The 19,739-nt window shown below is 48.8% G+C and overlaps 1 protein-coding gene across 4 annotated transcripts in view; it reads left to right on the top strand.

Moving 5' to 3' along the window:
• Nucleotides 1–18,704, top strand: part of NFRKB (nuclear factor related to kappaB binding protein) — a 988,461-nt gene extending 969,757 nt beyond the window's left edge. For all 4 annotated transcript variants that reach the window (XM_086956902.1, XM_086956901.1, XM_086956903.1 and 1 more), the window contains one exon: nt 18,168–18,704. In XM_086956902.1, coding sequence (XP_086813028.1) covers nt 18,168–18,293 — 126 coding nt within the window. In that variant the 3' untranslated portion in view covers nt 18,294–18,704. The remainder of the gene's footprint in view (nt 1–18,167) is intronic.
• Nucleotides 18,705–19,739: the final 1,035 nt, after the last annotated feature.

The following is a 19,739-nucleotide window of genomic DNA, read 5'->3' as shown; positions in this document are numbered from 1 at the left end:
GCCCGTTCATCCGCGCCCCCTCCCGCTGTCTGTGTAACTCTTTTAACCCTGATTCGGCTCCGTGGACAGATGTTTTCTCAGTCTGGATTTGTGCTGTCTCTGTTCTGAGGTCTGAACACACTTCACGGCTGCTTCATGGCTACCATACGTCTCGCTCTTTTGAAGTGGTGTCATCAGGGCTGGGCGAGAGTAGCGGCGTACTACAGGGATCGCCTACAAGCCATTTCCTCCCACTGAAAGATGTGCAAATAGTTAATGTTAGACCTGGCACCTTGGCGTGAGTTTCCCTTCCACTTTTTGCTGGTGTGCCTCCGATGTTTTGCTGGTTTTCCGCTACTCAGGGCACTGCGCCACGGCCAACCCGTGCCGCAGTGCAAGTGCTCCCTTCTGAAAACTGTACATGTGATTGATGTCCATGATTGGTTCATTGGATTTACTGTTAGTCCCTAGTAAAGTGCACCAGGAGTGCCAGGCTTGTAAATGCCAATACTGCTAGTGGGCCTGCAGCGCTGGTTGCGCCACCCACAGAAGCAGCCGTAAAATGTGTCTAGAGTCTGCCATTGCAGAACCTGCGTGCAGTCTGGTACTGTCATGCTGGCTGGGCAAGTGCACCCACTTGCCAGCCTCTAAACCTTCCCTTAACTTCATATCAGTCACCCCTATGGTAGGCCTGAGGGCAGGGTGCATTGTAAGTGTAAGGTAGGACAAGCCCTGATGTGTGTGGCATGTCCTAGTAGTGAATTACAACCCAATTCGTTTTTCACTATTGCAAGGCTACCTGCTCCCCTTAGGCCAGAATGGGCTGCTGGAATTATTACACTCTATAATCCCAGCAGGCTCAGGGAGCATGGTAGAGAGTCATGTTTAGTATGCCTGAACTCAGAGTAATAAAATATTTCTTTTAGTAAAGTTTATTTTAATATCCTGGGTTTGCAAATGCTACTTTTAGAAAGTTAGCATTTGCTTGCCTAACCATTTCAGCCCGCCTCTGCTGGTATGTGTATCTGACTGTCTGGGATGTGTGAGTGACAGGGCTGGGGGATGACAGGTGGTGAATGCAAAGATTACACCTTAGTGGGAGGTAGGAGTGCCCCTTGACTCTGAATCTGGCTGTGCTCTGCCACCACAATGCTGGCTCCACCCTCCTGGGGAGCGACTGATGACTCAAGCGGCACCTGGCCCAGGAAGGGCGAAGCCCCATCAACAAGGTACTTCTGGCTGCCCCTGTCCACACAATGCTGGCTCCACCTCCTGTGGAGCGTCTGATGTGCCTGCCCCTCACACTGAAAGCAGAAGCCAGATTGCACCCAACAGAGTACTCAGAGACTGAAAGTGGCTATGCAAAGGCCCCCCTGGCCTGTAAGAACAAAAGAAACTGGGTATAAAAGAAGGAGCCCTGCTCCTTGTAAATTAGATCCTGTTTGTGCTACAGAAGAAACTCTGCCCGAAGAGAAGGACCTGGAAGGACAAGGAGGAGTGCTGTCTCTGGCCTGTGTCTGGTGCCTTGCTGCAGAAGGAGAGGGAAAGAAGAGACTACAAGAAGACTTTTGCTTTGTAAACTTTGTGCCAAACTCTGCTGAGCGATCTCCAAGGGCTTGCCTGTGAACTTGCCCCCTGACCAGCGCCCCAGGACCAGTGGGCGCTACCCCCTGACGGAGGAACCACTGCAAGACGCTGCCTCCCCTCTGCAAGCCTCCCCAGGAAAAGCGGAGCGCGCTGTGATCATCGCGCTCCTCAGCAATGCTCTGGGAGCTGCCCTCCCTCTAAACAAAGTGACTGCCGCCTGCCTGGCCCAGAAGCATCGTAAAGATCAGCCCAGCTGATCCGAGCACCGTGACTGACCCCGAGCTGCAGCTCGCAACGTGAAGAGAGGTGGTGCCCGGTGCCTGCTTGCCCCCTTCGTGTCTTGTACCCCTGCACGCGCCGCCGCTGTCCGAGAAACAGCTGTTGCGTAGGGTGCCTGAACGTCGCCTGGATTAATAGAGGCCTGCGCCGAGGAGCGCTGTCCCCTGAGTGGGCCCTCCTGATCAGGAAATCCCGAGGCGCTTGCCCAGTGCAACCCGGCCCACGCCGCAACGTCAACCCACGAGCCAGAGCCGAGCCGCCGCTCGCTCCAAGCACCGGACGGAAGACAACGCGACGCGGGCTGCAGCATTGACCTGCGCCCCGCCAACTCTCCCGCAAGGTACTGTTTCCTTCCCGCTGCCTCGCCCAGCCCTTGGAGCTGCGTGCGGAGCGCTCCCAGGGCCCCCGCTCTCTCCCCCCCGTCAGCCGCGCACAGCCGCGCCGGGAGACCCGCGGACCGCTGGGGAAATCCCGGATTGATCATCAGGGTAGAGAAAAGTACCGTGAGGGACCCCGAATCCCCGTTCTGGGGAAATAAGCTGAATAAGAACTATTTGGAAAAGCTAACACCGAAGATTGATTATTGCTAAAGATAGAACGGTGGCAAACTAATTGAAAGTACACTGGAACCGTTTTCACATTGAACCAAGACTGTATTTACAAGCCTGCTTGAAGTTTATATAAAGAATATATATTTTTACAAATACAGTTTGGTGTCCTTATGTGGTGGGTCGGTTGTGATGGTGTGATATTGCAAATGTTTAACCCTATGTGCCCCAAAGATTAGCCTACGACTGCTTAAGCCACACTACCTAGAGGGTAAGCAGAGGTTGTCTGGAAGGTAACCCTCAGCCCTGACGAGGAAGAGAGAGTCCCTGCTTGTCGCTAGTGCTGCACTGCGCCAACTAGAGACTCCCCCTTCCTACAGTTAATATTGGTTTAGATGCACTATTGATAAGTTATGTTGCCTATGTTTCTCGTGTTGAATACCTTGAGCAGCATTTCCCCACACCTTTGCACATGCGATGTGTAGAAACACACAATTGAGTATAGTGACATACATCGTCTGAGCATCCTTGGGAAGCTTATGAGACTGGGAGCAGATACATGTCTCTTACAAGAGACTCATCAGCTAAGACCAGGACCAACTACTCTCTAAGTGCTTCCCTACATAATATCATGCAGCTGCGCCTACCAAGAAAGCCAGAGGTGGCATACTATTGCATTACAAACACAAATTTGGGGAAAAGATGGTCAAATAGACAAAGTGGCAGGCGACCTGATCGTGGTGGGAAAATGGGCAGGCCAGCCTATGACTATAGCGACAATTTACACCCAAACATAGGGCAAGAGTAGTTCCCCATCCCAACAGTCCACGAGACAGTTCAGATTTCAGACAACCCAGTTATAATTGTCAGGGACCTCAACGGTGTGATGCACCCTACACAAGACAAATCGGAACAGCAGGTAGGGGGGACAGCAGATCTAGCAACAGCTAGCAAAACGTGGCGCTAGGACACTAGCTTGGTTAAATTGTAGCGTTACAGACATCTACTCACTTTGGATTACTCCCACCACTCTTATACATTCAACATACACATTTTGGTAGATCAAAATGTCAAATAATAATAACAAACGGATGGATGGAAGGTCCTAGGGAATGTTTAAAGACCACACAGTTACTATCCCCTATAGAAATACGAAATACAGCAAGAGTAACTATGGGTCTACAATGAGTCTAAGTGTCAGAGGATGACTAAATGTCTACTACAGATGTGTCAGTAGAGCATACAACAGGATATCACACTGTTTGGGAAGATATCCATCAGTTACTATTCCTTTGCCGCCCTATTCATCATCTGAACCACTTCCCATAGTGGAAAGTCTTTGTTGTTGCCACTTCAGTTATTATAAATGGAAGTGGGTATCCACTGTTAGTTGTGGGACGACAAAGAATGATGTTAGTAACTGAAAGCAGTGCATGAAAAATGTGAGGAACAAAAAAGTGCTCTATTAAAATTTGGAGAGTGGATGCGAAAAAACTTTATTCTGGTGCCATCCACTTCCAATGTTAAAAACAAATCAGTGCAAAAAAGTCAGTAGGTTTAACAAATAGTTACTGACCAGATGTAATGGTCGACATGTTTCTGCGGATATAATAGATCCACTAGGTATCTACCGCTTCATCAGGACCTTTATTTGCTACTGCTTATATAGAAAAAAATATATAATCAAGTTGATACAAATATCACCTGTGTGTTTACTGGTTGTCCTCCTCAAGTGCAAGAGGAACGTGCTTCTCCTCACCTGGCAACAGCTCAGGAAGATAGTGCACCGCTCTGGCCGTCGGTACACCTTGCAGACATCTGTGCTGCATGGGGATGTCTGCAAGGTGTACCGACGTGTTGTAGTCAGTGTGTCAAGGACCTGGTACAATGAAAAAAAGCGTCCCCTGGCCACTGTTTGCTTGTATAGTACGGGTTCAGTGGGCCTTTCAGACCGTTGTGCCCGGTGTCACTGCACCTGCTGCACCCAATGAAAGCTCCACTCCAGCAAATATTTGTGAATTCTGTTTGGGGGAAGATACTGGGAGGCACCTATACTAGGATTCATGGATAGACACAAACATGAGAAAACACTGGGAGACACAATCACTGAGAGACAGACAAGGGAAGACCCTGAGAGACGCTAACAGACACTGGGAAACACCTACCCTAGGATTCATGGATGCACACAGACAAGGGAAGACACGAACATTGAGAGACATAGATAAGGGAAGACTCTGGGAGACACAAACAGACACTTGGAAACACAGAGAAGGGAAGACCCTGGGAGACACAAACAGACACTGTGAGACACAAGCACTAGGATTCATGGATAGATACAAACATAGGAAAACACTGGAAGACACAAGCACTGGAAGAAACAGACCTGGTAGACTCGAAGGGACACTGGGAGACACGAAGACTAGGAGATACAGACAATGGAAGACACAGACCCTTAGAGACACAAACAGACACTGCGAGACACTTGCACTAGAATTCATGGATAGACACAAACCTGGGAAAACACTGCGAGACACAAGCACTGGAAGACACAGACACTTGGAGACTCGAAGAGACACTGGGAGACACGAAGACTAGGAGATACAGACAAGGGAAGACACTGGAAGACATAGACACTGGGAGACATAAACAGACATTGGGAGACACCTGCACTAGGTTTCATGAATAGACACAAATAAGGCAAAACACTGGGAGACACAGAGAAGGGAAGACCCTGAGAGGCACAAACACTGAGAGACCCAGATAAGGAAAGACACTGGGAGACACGAACGCTGAGAGACACAGAGAAGGAAAGACACTGGTAGACCCGAAAAATGAGAGACACAGATAAGGAAAGACACTGGGAGACACGAACAATGAGAGTCACAGATAAGGAAAGACACTGGGAGACATGTATACTGGAAGACACGTACATTGAGAGACACAGATAAGGAAAGACACAGATAAGGAAAGACACAAGGAGACACGAACACTGGGAGACACAGAGAAGGAAAGACACTGGGAGACACGCACACTGGGAGACACAGAGAAGGAAAGACACTGGGAGACACAAACCCTGGGAGAGACCGAGAAGAAAAGACACTGGAAAACACGAACAATGAGAGACACAGATAAGGAAAGACATTGGGAGACATGGACACTGGGAGACATGGACACTGGAAGACACGAACACTGAGGGACACAGATAAGGAAAGGCACTGGGAGACACGAACACTGAGAGACACAGAGAAGGAAAGACACTGGGAGACATGAACACTAAGAGACACAGAGAAGGAAAGACACTGGGAGACACGAACACTGAGAGACACAGAGAAGGAAAGACACTGGGAGACACAAACACTGAGAGACACAGAGAAGGAAAGACACTGGGAGACACAAACAATGAGAGGCACAGAGAAGGAAAGACACTGGGAGACACAAACACTGAGAGACACAGAGAAGGAAAGACACCGGGAGACACGAACACTGGGAGTAACAGAGAAGGAAAGACACTGGGAGACACATATAAGGAAAATCATGGGAGACACGATCACTGAGAGACACAGATAAGGAAAGACACTGGGAGACACAGATAGGGAAAGACATGGGAGACACGATCACTGAGAGACACAGATACGGAAAGACACTGGGAGAAGTGAACACTGGGAGACACAGAGAAGGGAAGACCCTGGGAGACATAAAGACTGAAGGATACAGACACTGGCAGACACAAACACTGGCAGACACAAACACTGGCAGACATAAACACTGGAAGTCACAGACACTAGGAGATATAAACAGAAACTGGGAGACACCTGCACTAGGATTCATGGATTGACACAAACTTGGGAAAACACTGGGAGACACAGACAAGGGAAGACCCTGGGTCACCTTGATGCAAGAAGAAAGGGGGATTGTTTTACAAAAAAGTATTGATTTTTTTGTATATTGCTGGACTGTGATTGCTTTATTATGCACTTTGAAAGTATTTGCACTTTTTCCTTTGCTTTACCAGCTACAGTTTGTATAGATTCTGTAATTAGGTACTTGCTGATATGGTTTGTTTTTTAGGTCGAGCAGACCTAACCCTCAATGCGTGAGCATTGATGGTGTCTGCTTCAGACCTAATGTTACCCGTATTTGGGAATGTGGACAGCAGCCAGACGCGCGCCTGTTCATTGTCAGATTTCACCTCCGGAGCGGTTTTCCCGAGGCTGGCTTTGAATGAAAACGCTTGCTGTGACCATTATCTGTAAATCTGGCTTGTGAATAACATGCTCCCATTATTTCCAAAGCAGGCTTTAACCCCTTGCGTGCTGATGACAGAACGGTTCCGTCATCAGCATCGGTTGAGCTGTGCTGATGACGGAACCATTCCGTCATGACTCCGCCCGCGCAAGGCGGAGTCAGCACAGGCGGAAAATACGCCCCGCACGCAAGGGGTTAAATTATTATTTGCAAGCTGCCTCGTAATGAACATGCTCATTATTTATGAAGCTGGCTTTTCATTATTTTTTTGGCGCCATGGTTTTCTGCTGAGCACTATGCACGTAATATTAAGTTTTTAAACGCTCCTATCCCTTTAAAAACACATAGCCCTGCACTCACAGCGCCCCGTGCTCTACAGCGCCCCGCAGCGCCCTGCACTCTACAGCGCCCTGCACTCTACAGCGCCCCGCACTCTACAGCGCCCCGCACTTTACAGCGCCCCACACTCGACAGCGCCCCGCAGCGCCCTGCACTCTACAGCGCCACGCACTCTACAGCGCAACGCACTCTACAGCGCCACGCACTCTACAGCGCACCGCACGACAGCGCCCCGCACTCTACAGCGCCCTGCACTCTACAGCGCACCACGCTCTACAGCGCACCGCGCTCTCAGCGCCCCGCAGCACCCCGCACTCTACAGCGCCCCGCAGTGCCCTGCACTCTACAGCGCCCGCGCTCTCAGCACCCCACGCTCGACAGCGCCCCGCAGCGCCCCGCAGCGCCCCGCACTCTACAGTGCCCCGCAGTGCCCTGCACTCTACAGCGCCCTGCACTCTACAGCGCCCCGCACTCTACAGCGCCCCGCACTCTACAGCGCCCCGCACTCTACAGCGCCCCGTCGCGCCCTGCACTCTACAGCACCACGCACTGTACAGCGCGCTCTACAGCGCACCACACTCTACAGCGCACCGCACTCTACAGCGCACCGCACTCTACAGCGCACCGCACTCTACAGCGCACCGCAGCGCCCCGCACTCTAGAGCGCTCTACAGGGCCCCGCACTCTACAGAGCACCACGCTCTACAGCGCACCGCGTTTTCAGCGCCCCGCAGCGCCATGCACTCTACAGCGCCCCGCAGCGCCCCGCACTCTACAGCGTGCCGCAGCGCCACGCGCTCTACAGCGCCACACGCTCTACAGCGCACCGCGTTCTACAGCGCACCGCGCTCTACAGCTCACCACAGCGCCTCGCACTCTACAGCGCACCACAGCGCCCCGCACTCTACAGCGCCCCGCAGCGCCCTGCACTCTACAGCGCCCCGCACTCGACAGCGCCCCGCACGCCCCGCACTCTACAGCGCACCACAGCGCCCCACACTCTACAGCGCACCACAGCGCCCCGCACTCTACAGCGCACCACAGCGCCCCGCACTCTACAGCGCACCACAGCGCCCCGCACTCTACAGCGCACCGCACTCGACAGCGCACCGCACTCGACAGCGCACCGCAGCGCCCTGCACTCTACAACTCCCCGCACTCAACAGCGCCCCGCACTCGACAGCGCCCGCACTCGACAGCGCCCCGCAGCACCCTGCACTCGACAGCGCCCCGCGCTCTACAGCGCACCGCACTCAACAGAGCACCGCAGCGCCCCGCGCTCTGCAGCGCTCCGCACTCTACAGCGCCCCGCACTCTACAGCGCCCGCACTCTACAGCGCCCCGCACTCGACAGCGCCCTACAGTGCCCCACACTCTACAGCGCTCCGCACTCTACAGCGCCCTACAGTGCCCCACACTCTACAGCACCTGCACTCTACAGCGCCCCGCACTCTACAGCGCCCCACAGTGCCCCGCACTCTGCAGCGCCCCGCACTCTGCAGCGCCCCGCACTCTACAGTGCCCCACACTCTACAGAGCCCCGCACTCTACAGTGCCCTACAGCGCCCTACAGCGCCCCACAGCGCCCCGCACTCTGCAGCGCCCCGCACTCTGCAGCGCCCCGCACTCTGCAGCGCCCCGCACTCTGCAGCGCCCTGCTTTCTACAGTGCCCCGCACTCTACAGCGCACCGCAGCGCCCCGCACTCTACAGCGCACCACAGCGCCCCGCACTCTACAGCGCACCGCAGCGCCCTGCACTCTACAGCGTACCGCAGCGCCCCGCACTCTACAGCACACCGCAGCGCCCCGCACTCTACAGCGCCCTACAGTGCCCCACACTCTACAGCACCCGCACTCTACAGCGTCCCGCACTCTACAGCGCCCCGCACTCTACAGTGCCCTACAGCGCCCTACAGCGCCCTGCACTCTACAGCTCCCCGCAGTGCCCCGCACTCTGCAGCGCCCCACACTCTGCAGCGCCCTGCACTCTGCAGCGCCCCGCACTCTGCAGCGCTCTGTACTTAATAATGCCCAGCACTCGCCACACAGCACTCTGCACTCTATAGCACACAACTCTACAGGACACAGCACACTGCACTCTACAGCGCCCCGCACTCTCCAGCGCCTCGCACCCTACAGCACCCCGCACCCTACAGCGCACCGTACCCTACAGCGCACCGCACCCTACAGCGCACCGCACCCTACAGTGCCCCGCACTTTACATCTGCACATGGGTGCAAATTATCGATTTTTGGGAATTCACATGCATTTTCCCTGGAACGTCTGGACAACTGTTGCAGGGTTCCAGGCGTACTCATGGAAATCTTTTGAGTATTTCGATTTAGTGGCCATGTCTAGACATGTCCACATGTGTAATTGCGCACTGACAGCTCCCTCCTCATGTGTGCAATACCTGCAGGCTGGTCAGAGTGCGACGCCTCGGAGGCCGCACAGCACGACGCATGTCCAGGGCAGCTGAGCTCCTCCCTCTCACCAGCAGGACCTGGGCAATCTTCCAGTCCTACTGCACTCAGTCCACCCTCAGGGCACTGCACACCCAAGTCTGGGCCCCCTCAGGATCAGCAACGCCCCCTTTTCTTTAGGGGTCCTGAATGGCAGGGTGATGCATGCACGTTATTTACCATAAAGGATGAAGAGGGATTCGAGGTAGGTGGCTCGGAGCTCACAGCGCTTAACTTGCGACTGCCAGTGTCATCTCAGATTTACATTATTTTTTATCAAATGTTTATTCATAAAAGAAAGGTAAACTACTTATATAGTCTAATTACAACCACCAGTGCCAATTGTTAAGTGCAATTTGAAGAATAAAGTTAGGTAACTACCCCAAAATAATAATTTAAAAATACATAATAAGTAATATGTGGAATATGGTCCTAAATTGGCATCATACACTCAGCCTTCGGTCTTGTGGTTAGGTCACCGTCACCCACAGACTTGTAAAACGGAAACCAAAACAGAATCCAACCTCAACATCAAACTAAGGGCCCGTGGCCACCGGGCGTCCGGGCCACGCCATCGTCATCAACATATAATCATAATCACCCACAGGCACGCCACACTCAATCAACATATTATTATCAGTCGAATCGAAGAATTCATTAAACAGTCGGACTCTCACTCACTCGGGATTACAATCATTACTCGACTCTATTAGGCAGACTACTGCGCAGCTTCATTAACTGATCAGGGCCGGGCCGCAGCCTCGCCCTCACTGGTACGTGCTGCTGCGTACCTTTATTTATTTTTAACTGATGATTAGGCCTACCACCAGGCCTTGCCTCACCTGAAGCTGTGCTGCCTGACTGGTTGTAACTTTGGTATAACCACCAACGTCGTTCAGATCGCGCTCACTTCTCACTAGACAAAGGGAGCGAGGGCGGCCGTCCACGATGATGACTCGGTGAGGTGAAGGGCAGTGCGGGTATGCTGGGGCGTGGTGACAAAGCAGCATATGCGCGCGCATTCACTCTAAAAAAATATCTGTGCACGCTGTCTGCTGCCGCGCACAGCCCCAACCCCCGCAGAAGACCATCACCAAAGCCCTGCCCAACTCAGTGTCCCGCCCACTGGGCTGGCAACATTGACCCGCAGCCTCTGCATTCAACACGTCGTCGAGATAATGAGATTGATCATTATTAGACTGAAATACAAAGTAAGTGAAAAGCGTGTGCTGTGACTTAGTCGTGAAGCAGACAGTACTTAATGAACATAACTCTACAGTAACAACAGCACAACACTTATGACGTAGAACAGCAGTGCTGCACTCACTCTGTGCGCCGCGTAATACTATAAAATAAATTAAGGGCACTAAACTCGTGTAGACCCGGCCCTGATAATTAAGTGCCGATGCTAAGCATCAGCAAGCACCGGCACAAATTAAGCACTGCCCGCACTTACAGCGCACCGCGCCCCGCAGCGCCCCACGCTCTGCAGCGCCCCGCACTCTTCAGCGCGCCCCGCAGCGCCCCACGCTCTACAACGCCCCGCACTCTACAGCGCCCTGCAGCGCCCCGCACTCTACAGCGTCCTGCAGTTCCCGCAGCGCCCCGCACTCTACAGTGCCCCGCAGCGCCCGAGCTCTACAGCGCCCGCACTCTACAGCGCCCCGCACTCTACAGCACCCCGCAGTGCCCCGCACTCTACAGCACCCGCAGCGCCCCGCACTCTACAGCTCCCCGCAGCGCCCCGCACTCTACAGCTCCCCGCAGCGCCCGCACTCTACAGCTCCCCGCAGCGCCCCGCACTCTACGGCATCCTGCACTCTACAGCGCCCCGCACTCTACAGCTCCCCGCAGTGCCCCGCACTCTACAGCTCCCCGCAGCGCCCCGCACTCTACGGCGCCCCGCACTCTACAGCGCCCGCAGCGCCCCGCACTCTACAGCGCCCCGCAGCGCCCCGCACTCTACAGTGCCCCACACTCTACAGCGCCCCGCAGCGCCCCGCACTCTACAGCACCCCGCAGCGCCCCGCAGCGCCCCGCACTCTACAGTGCCCTGCAGCGCCCGCACTCGACAGCGCCCCGCAGCGCCCTGCACTCTACAGCGCCCCGCAGCGCCCCGCACTCTACAGCGCCCCGCAGCGCCCCGCAGCGCCCCACACTCTACAGCGCCCCGCAGCGCCCGCACTCTGCAGTGCCCCGCAGCGCCCCGCACTCTGCAGCGCCCCGCAGCGCCCCACACTCTACAGCGCCCCGCAGCGCCCCGCACTCTACAGCACCCCGCAGCGCCCCGCACGCTACAGCGCCCCGCACTCTACCGCGCCCCGCACTCTACCGCGCCCCGCAGCCCCCCGCACTCTACAGCGCCCCGCAGCGCCCCGCACTCTACAGCACCCCGCAGCGCCCCACAGCGCCCGCACTCTACAGCACCCCGCAGCACTCTACAGCGCCCGCCACTCTACAGCGCCCGCCACTCTACAGCGCCCCGGCAGAATCAGATTTACTCACGCGCTTCCACAGTTCGTTAGAACGAAACTGAAACTTACAAACTGCAACAACCTTACTTGTTCAGGGGCAGCTGGCTTTTTAAAGATTTATAGCGTGTGACTACATATTTGTCAACTCCCCGCACTCTACAGCGCCCCGCGCTCTACAGCGCCCCACAGCGCCCTGCACTCTACAGCGCCCCGCACTCTACAGCGCCCGCAGTGCCCCGCACTCTGCAGCGCCCCGCGCTCTACAGCGCCCCGCACTCTACAGCGCCCCGCACTCTACAGCGCCCCGCAGCGCCCTGCACTCTACAGTGCCCTGCGCTCAACAGCGCAGTTTGGAGCAATCTTGTTTTACATTAGAAATTAGACATTTATAGCCAATGCTTATTACTGATTTAATTTTAGATGAATAGAGGCAATCCCAAATATCAGATTCTGAGACAGTTAAGATTTTCATCCGACGTATCAGAAAGTCGTGAATCTGAATATATTTGAACCTCATAGACTCTATCAGATGGTACAGATGTTTTAATGTCTCAAAATCTAAAAAGCCATTAGTGCCATACATATCCCCAAGGTTGATATACCATAGGTTGCCCAAACACTAGACCTGCTATCATTAAATATCCCTGGAAGTCCTGGGTTGTCCCATAGCCTCAATTTTGAGTGATAAAAAGAAGATTTACAAAAAAGCAACATACCAAACCAGATCTTAGCAATGTCTCGAGCTGTCTTAAATTTAACTCTTTTGTAAAAATTTGGGTCGTTCAATCTGAGCAGAAACATTCTTGCATCTAAATTCAGCATTATAGTATGAAAGAAAAAATTATTAAGCTCAGGATTAAGTAAGGAACGAAGGCGCCCTATAAAAGTTGCCCAAAAGTAAAGTTTAAAGTCTGGGAAGCAAAGACCTCCCATATCAATAGATCCTTTTAGTGAGGATAAGCTTTTTCGAGCTTTCCTATAACCCCAGATAAAGCTGCTAAATATTCCGTCTAGCTTTTAAAAAAAATATATTGTTCAGTGCCAAAGGAATAGAACGGAAGAGATAAAGAAATTTCGGCAGGATTTTCATCTTAATTAAGTTTATCATACTTATAATATTTAGTGGTAGTTTATGCCATTTTTTAAAAAGCTGCTTAGTTGAATTGACCAGCACATCATAATTAATGGGAATTATATCACTAATCTTGGAGGAAATTTTAGCCCCCAAATAATTAGCTGCCCTACAGACCCCCATAGTTCCCCCCGATAATTTATAGTTAACCACTATCTGAGTTTTATTCGCATTTAGTTTGTAGCCAGAGACATTGCCAAATTTTTCCGCTTCAACCATGATACCCTCTAGTGCTGTTGTAACATTTGATGAATATACCGCAATGTTGTCCGCGTATGCGGTAATTTTCAAACAATGGGCTCCGGAACTAAATGGGATTATCTTGGGCTGAGACAGGAGCGCAGATAGAAATGGCTCCATAGAGATTGAGAAAAGCAAAGGAGATAACGGGCACCCCTGGAGGGTGCCACGTGCGATGGAAAAAGCAGGGGATAACAGACCTGAGTAACTGATTTTAGCCATGGGTTGGTCATATAAGGCCCGGATCCAGCTGACTATGTTGCCCCTGAGACCAATGAAAGACAGCACAGTCCACAGATAATCCCACCCCACTCGGTCAAAAGCCTTTTCGGCGTCTAATAAGATCATGCCGAGTGGGGAGTCTTCAGTTTCTGCAATGTCAAAGGCTGTGATAGCTGTATTGATATGAGTTGTTGTGTCTCTGCCTAATACGAAGCTGTGCTGTTGTTCACTAACAATCCCAGGGATAATCAGGGCCAATCTATTTGCCAGCACTTTGGCGAAAACCTTCACGTCCGAGTTAATCAAAGATATTGGCCTGTACGACCCACATTCCTCTGCCGGCTTATCTTTTTTTAAAAAGAAGATAATTTTCGTTATATTCCAAGAGTTCGGGGCTTTCCCAGTTAACCCAATATGCTGTGTTACAAGGAGAAAAAGAGAGATTATTTCCTCAATACAGATTTTATATACTTCCAAAGGAATTGAGTCCTCCTCTGAAGCTTTCCCTGTTGGCAGAGATATAATTGCGTGTCTCAATTCCAGCTCGGTAATATTATCTGAGAGATCTCCCAAGCCTGGTAAATTAGATTTTCCCTTAATATTACTTTCTAGGTATTTTAATATATCAGATGTAAGGGGTTGATTCTCCGGAGTGTAGAGAGTATTATAGTAATCTCTGAATTGAGTCAGAATCTGTACCGGTTGATTATATATAATTTGATTTGGACCTTTAATACATTTGATACGAGTCTGGGCTTTGTCTTCTGCTACTTTATAGGCCAGTAACTTACCGATCTTATCCTCTCCTTCATAGCACTGAATTTTGGTCTTGAGCATTTTGGCACAGTTTTTTTCCATTAAAGTAGTTTTAAAATTAGATTTTAGTGATCCTAGTTTTAGTTCTATTTCTAGAATATTGGTAGATCGTAAACAGAGAGCCTTAACCAATAAAATGTCATATTCCCTAATATCTGCTATTAATTTGCTATTATCTTTCCGACGTTCATAATTCTGTTTAACCCCTTAAGTGCTGCGTCGGGGCGTTGGCCGACGGCAGCACTACCTCCACAGTGCTGCGCACGTCCATTGAACGTTCATTCAGCACTAGTTCGAATGGACAGCGCAGCACTGGGGAGGGAATTGCGCCGCAGCTAAGGTGTTAAGAATATATTGTTTTGCATGGCCTCTAATACTGGCCTTACATGTATCCCAGACACATATATGGGAGGCGATATGAAGATTTATTTTGATGAACTCAGACATATGGAGTTTAAGTTGGGAGATATAAGCTGTGTCTGTCAGTAGGTAGCAGGGGAAAGAAAACAACCTGGTGCTATTTTGGCCCTCATTATAGCTATAGGTTAGTAAAATGGGGTTGTGACCCGAGGACACCCGGGGCAGATTTCCATAGAGCTGTTCTGAATAATTTGATCTGTTGCCCAAGCCATATCTATCCGCGTACAGAGTTTATGCGGAGCAGAGTAAAACATGTGACCAGGGATATCAGGATAAAGAGAGCGCCATACATCCTTAACATTGTGTACCCTGCTTAAATCTAAAATGGCAGCCCTAACTTTGTGCATGCGTTGAAAAGTCCCCGGTCTAGTAGTATCCTGCTTATAAACAATAATGCAATTAAAATCCCCCATCATGATTAATTCGCCCTCCCAACCCAATAATTCCACATTTAGTTCATCAAAAACATAAGCTTCATCCCTGTTAGAGCCATACATTCCATATAGTACATATTTACAATTGCCAATACAGACTTGAGCAATCACCCATCAACCCAATTTATCGGTGCCAGATCTGATCGTTTCGATTCTTGATCTTTTATCCTTTATATGGCAACCCCCCTTAGAGAAACCATTTGAGAAGAACAGACTATAACCTCATAGCCCAGCTGATTAAGTAATTTTCTGTCTTTATACGATATGTGTGTCTCAGATAGAAAAATTAGCTGAGGATTATAAAGTCTTAGTTCTTCAGATATAAGTCTTCTTTTATTCTTATTATTTAGGCCGGCTACGCTCCACGCTAGGCATTTTAATGTAAGCATTTTTTGTAAATAATATAAATCAATTTTGCCATACTGTATGTTATAAAGCAATGAAAATAGACAAAAAAAACAACAGTGCAGCACTTTCAAGTTTAAGCTTTTATCATAATGTGCTGAATTTTTAAATATTTTAACCCTTCCCCTGCCACCCACCCCTCGGAGAACCTGGGCCCGCCCCCCTTCTCCCGACCAAAGAAATTTTGTTTTCAACAAATTTAAAGTCTCCTGGGCTGAGGGAGATTTTAAATTTGTTGAAAACAAAATTTCTTTGGTCGTCCAAAACCTACACTCAAAATTAATGGCTGATAAATTTCTCATGGAGTATGTCAGCAACTAAGTTTACTTAAGAGTTATTATAAAGCAAAAACTAAATTGGAAGATTCATCTCTCCAATAAAGCGGATTCAAAATTGTTCCCAGGTCTATTATATGGATCCAGTCTCTTTGTCAGCATGTCACATTTAAAGTTTGAAATTCTTTTTATAGATTGTCTTCATGCACAATTAAGTTTGAAACATTTGGCTCCATATTGCTTTGCTGAGTCAGACTTGAGTTTAGATTGTTCCCATTAGCAGCCCTAACCAGTGGGGGCTGGTAATTCGAGCAAGGGGTTTGGTAGGACACACACGCACACTTATACTTACTCACATATCTACATGCACACTCACCCATACCCATCCATTCATAAGGGTGCACACACCCATTCACAGCACACATGCACAAATACACAAACATACACACACTAAACATTAAAAAATAAAAACTTACCGGGCCACAGGTTTGATCTTGGGTGGTGAGATAGAAGTTTGGCACTTCCTGGAGGATTGGGACTGACATCTCCTCATTGGCTGACCTTGTTATGCTTCAGCCAATGAGTGGAGGTGGCAGTCCCTTACTCATCACGGATTGGAATGGGGTCAGTAAGACTGCTGACCACACCCCACTCTGATGAGGCGTCACTGATGGAAATCTTTGCTGGTCACTTCATGGCTTAAAACGGAAGCGCCCCGGTCTGTGTCTGTTGGTGATGCACCCCCTCGCCATGAGAGAGAGGGCCCCTAAGTGCTGGGTTGAGGAAGTCACACCCCCCAGTGCCTTAAATCCTTACGTCCAGCTCAGTGAGCCAGGCTCCTGCTCATTTAGCGCATGTACAGTGCCTGGAAGCCTGATCTGAACATGAAGAATGTCTCTCACTCGAACCTTGGCTGAGCCTGACAGACATCCTTCATGTTTGTCAGGGGGGGGCTCACCCCTTAAGGATGAGCCACTACTGGCCTTAGCTGATATCCTGTAACCAGATGCATCAAATTGTGGATGGTAGTGAAAAGCATACATTGAGTACTCTGATTTGTTGGGATGCTTTTGATAGTAAAACAAACTTACTCATCTACTGAACAATATATTGCTGAAGTAACTTGAGAATATAATTTGGCCAACTGGGAAACTCTACTTCAAATGAACACTATGCATCATAAATATTACCTGAAAACTGTATTTTGATAGCTGGCACATTTTAAAGCTCCGACACTTTGTTCATCTTGTACAATTCAAACTATACACAACTGCGAGACATGCTTATGTAAATTGCAATCTCATAGCTGGAGTTAACAATACTTTTTCTGACTTTGTCTTTTGTACATTCCTTTCTTACAAACTGAGAGGGGTGGCACTTTCAGCAAATGATAGGGTATATCACTTTTGTTATAAGGCACTAGCCTCAGTGGATCATATTGTTTATGTTCAAAACTGCTTGATCTTCATAAAAGCATTCTACAGCCAATTCTTTTTTTTTTGGATGGTTAGGGAGCACTTGGTTGTACCTCCTTTATGTGGGCTGCCGTTTGTAGGTCTGTGGCATACGATTCCCACATACATACATTAACCAATTCTAATTGGGTGATTGGTATTTTTAGTATAATCATGCTGCCGCTAAGAATCCACATCATTAGAATGGATAGTATAGGGAAAAGATGAGGAGAAAAAGTATGTTAAACTGGTGTCTCCTGTTGGTATGTGGTGATGTGGAGGAATTCTTTAAAATCCTTTCTTTCTTGCAAAATGTGTGTGTATCTTAGTGTTTAAAATGCGGAAGGATATGCTCAAAGTTTGTTCTAATGGCAAAGCAGGGCTAGAATGCCTGATCTGATTGCAGAAGATGACCTATTTGTTGAGTCAGAAGATGTCTGGTGGTGGATATTCTGAAGGAATCCTTGATTACAGGTAGTATTCTCAACTAGAGGGCCTCTCTTGCCTTTTTCTGGTGTCAAAAGCAAATATGGAAGGAGTTTTTGTAAAAGTAAAGTGAGATGGAACTGTAAGTATGTTGTGTAGTGGGCACTGGTAAGGCTCATAGGTGGTTACCGATAGTGGTAGATTGGATGACTGTGGAGGGCGTTATTGTGTACTGGAGATGTCTTTGGTTTGTAAGGGAGTTCTGGTAATGTTTTCTTTGTGTTTAGCATACTTGAAGAGAGAAACAAACAAGGACATGCATATGTAATTGTTAAAGTAGCAATTTTAAAATTTCTGCTTTGATCTTTAATATGAATTAGAATTTTATTCCTGAGTTTTATTGAATGATTTCTCTTTTATTTGATGTAGGTCCGTATTCAGACTGTGCCCGCTACTCATCTCCAACAAGTCACAGCTGCTGGCTCATCCAAACCGGTCTCCACTGTTGTAGTTGCCACTGCTCCATCACCAAAGCAGGCACCAGATCATTTGTGAACAGAGTGTTTGCTATAAGCCATATTCTGCTTTACAGTTCAAGCTCATCTGGAGCCGATCCACCACTGTTGAACATTTATACGCTAAAATTTCAAACTTTATACACTGAGTGGTGAGAGATAGCCATGTTCCTAGAATGAACGGAAGAAGATTTTGCTATCTTCATTTGACCAGCTGGCATTAAAGATTGATCCGGATGCTGAGGGCCGTGTTTGGAAATTTAAACGCACAGTTACAGGATTATCGAATCTTAAAATGTTGATTTTGGCCCTTTGTACCTCCAACAACTGCCACCCAAAAGATCCCAGTTGTTCATACTTTGTGTATAGTATATAATGAACATGACCACCTGCTTTGTAAGGATTCTGATTTACTGATTATCTCAATACTAAGTGCATAACTTATTACTCAGATTGTGGTTATTTTCTTGAGACTGCACTCGCATTACAGGTTCAAAGCTTTCTTCTGAGTTTTTGAGCCTTGGGTTCTGTTCACTTCTGCATTCATATTTCAGATTTCATCTGTAGTACTTGCGATTTAGGTAAATTGCCCAGTTTAGTTAGTGCTTTCTCTGAATTTACCATTAAGGAATGTGTTGCTGCCTACTTAAAAACACATTGGTGTAATTTTTTGTCATTTTCATCAAAAGATCAAATTAGAGCCTACTAGATAGTTGTGAACAAATACATGTTATACATGAACACAACATGTAGATTTGCAATGAATGAAGCAATGATGTGTCCCTTTCCATCGTTTCAGTTCCCAAATTCCAAACTCAATTTTATTTTCTATGAACAGCAAATGCTCCAGTATCCAAAAAGACATTTTAAAATTTCATTTTTTACTTTTTTGGTAATCAAAAACATTTACACAACATGAGGGAATATGTTCTGAGTTTTTAAGATGACCAATTTTAATCAAAATTATTTTACATTTCACTAAGAAAGGCTGTTTCCCTAATCTCTCCTTCAGTTAAAAACCACAGAAGAAAATGCGCCATTTCAAGGTGCTGGACATTGTTCTTGAATTTCCGAACCTTATAAATCATGCTGTTCAAGGTAATTTAACCAGATCATTTTTGCACTTCACATAACAAAGATTCTCGAAAAGCACAGTGTTTTCAGCCTTTGTTTCTAGACCAAAGTTCAACCGTACCCTGGATGTTATTTGTTTGTTTCATGTGCTGATCAAAGCAATTGGAAACTATTAAATTGACCCTTCTAGTAGAGGTTTTGACCATCAAACTTCCTGTCGTATAGGAGAAAACACCATCAGTACTTTTGTATGCCCTGTTTGAAAAGTGGGCAAACTAATAGAACCAACAGCAAAACAATTATGAGGGCAGTAGCAAAACTTAGGTTGGCAGGTCAGTAACTTTTTGCTGTCTTGGAGACAGCATACTACCCCCTAATTACATCCATGCTCTGGCACCACCTCTGAGCGCCC

Source organism: Lissotriton vulgaris, chromosome 2_1 (genome assembly GCF_964263255.1).
Source record: "Lissotriton vulgaris chromosome 2_1, aLisVul1.2, whole genome shotgun sequence".
NCBI classification, from domain to species: Eukaryota; Metazoa; Chordata; class Amphibia; order Caudata; family Salamandridae; genus Lissotriton; species Lissotriton vulgaris.
Note: the sequence above shows the minus strand (reverse complement) of the source record. Positions and strands in the feature narration are given on the sequence as shown.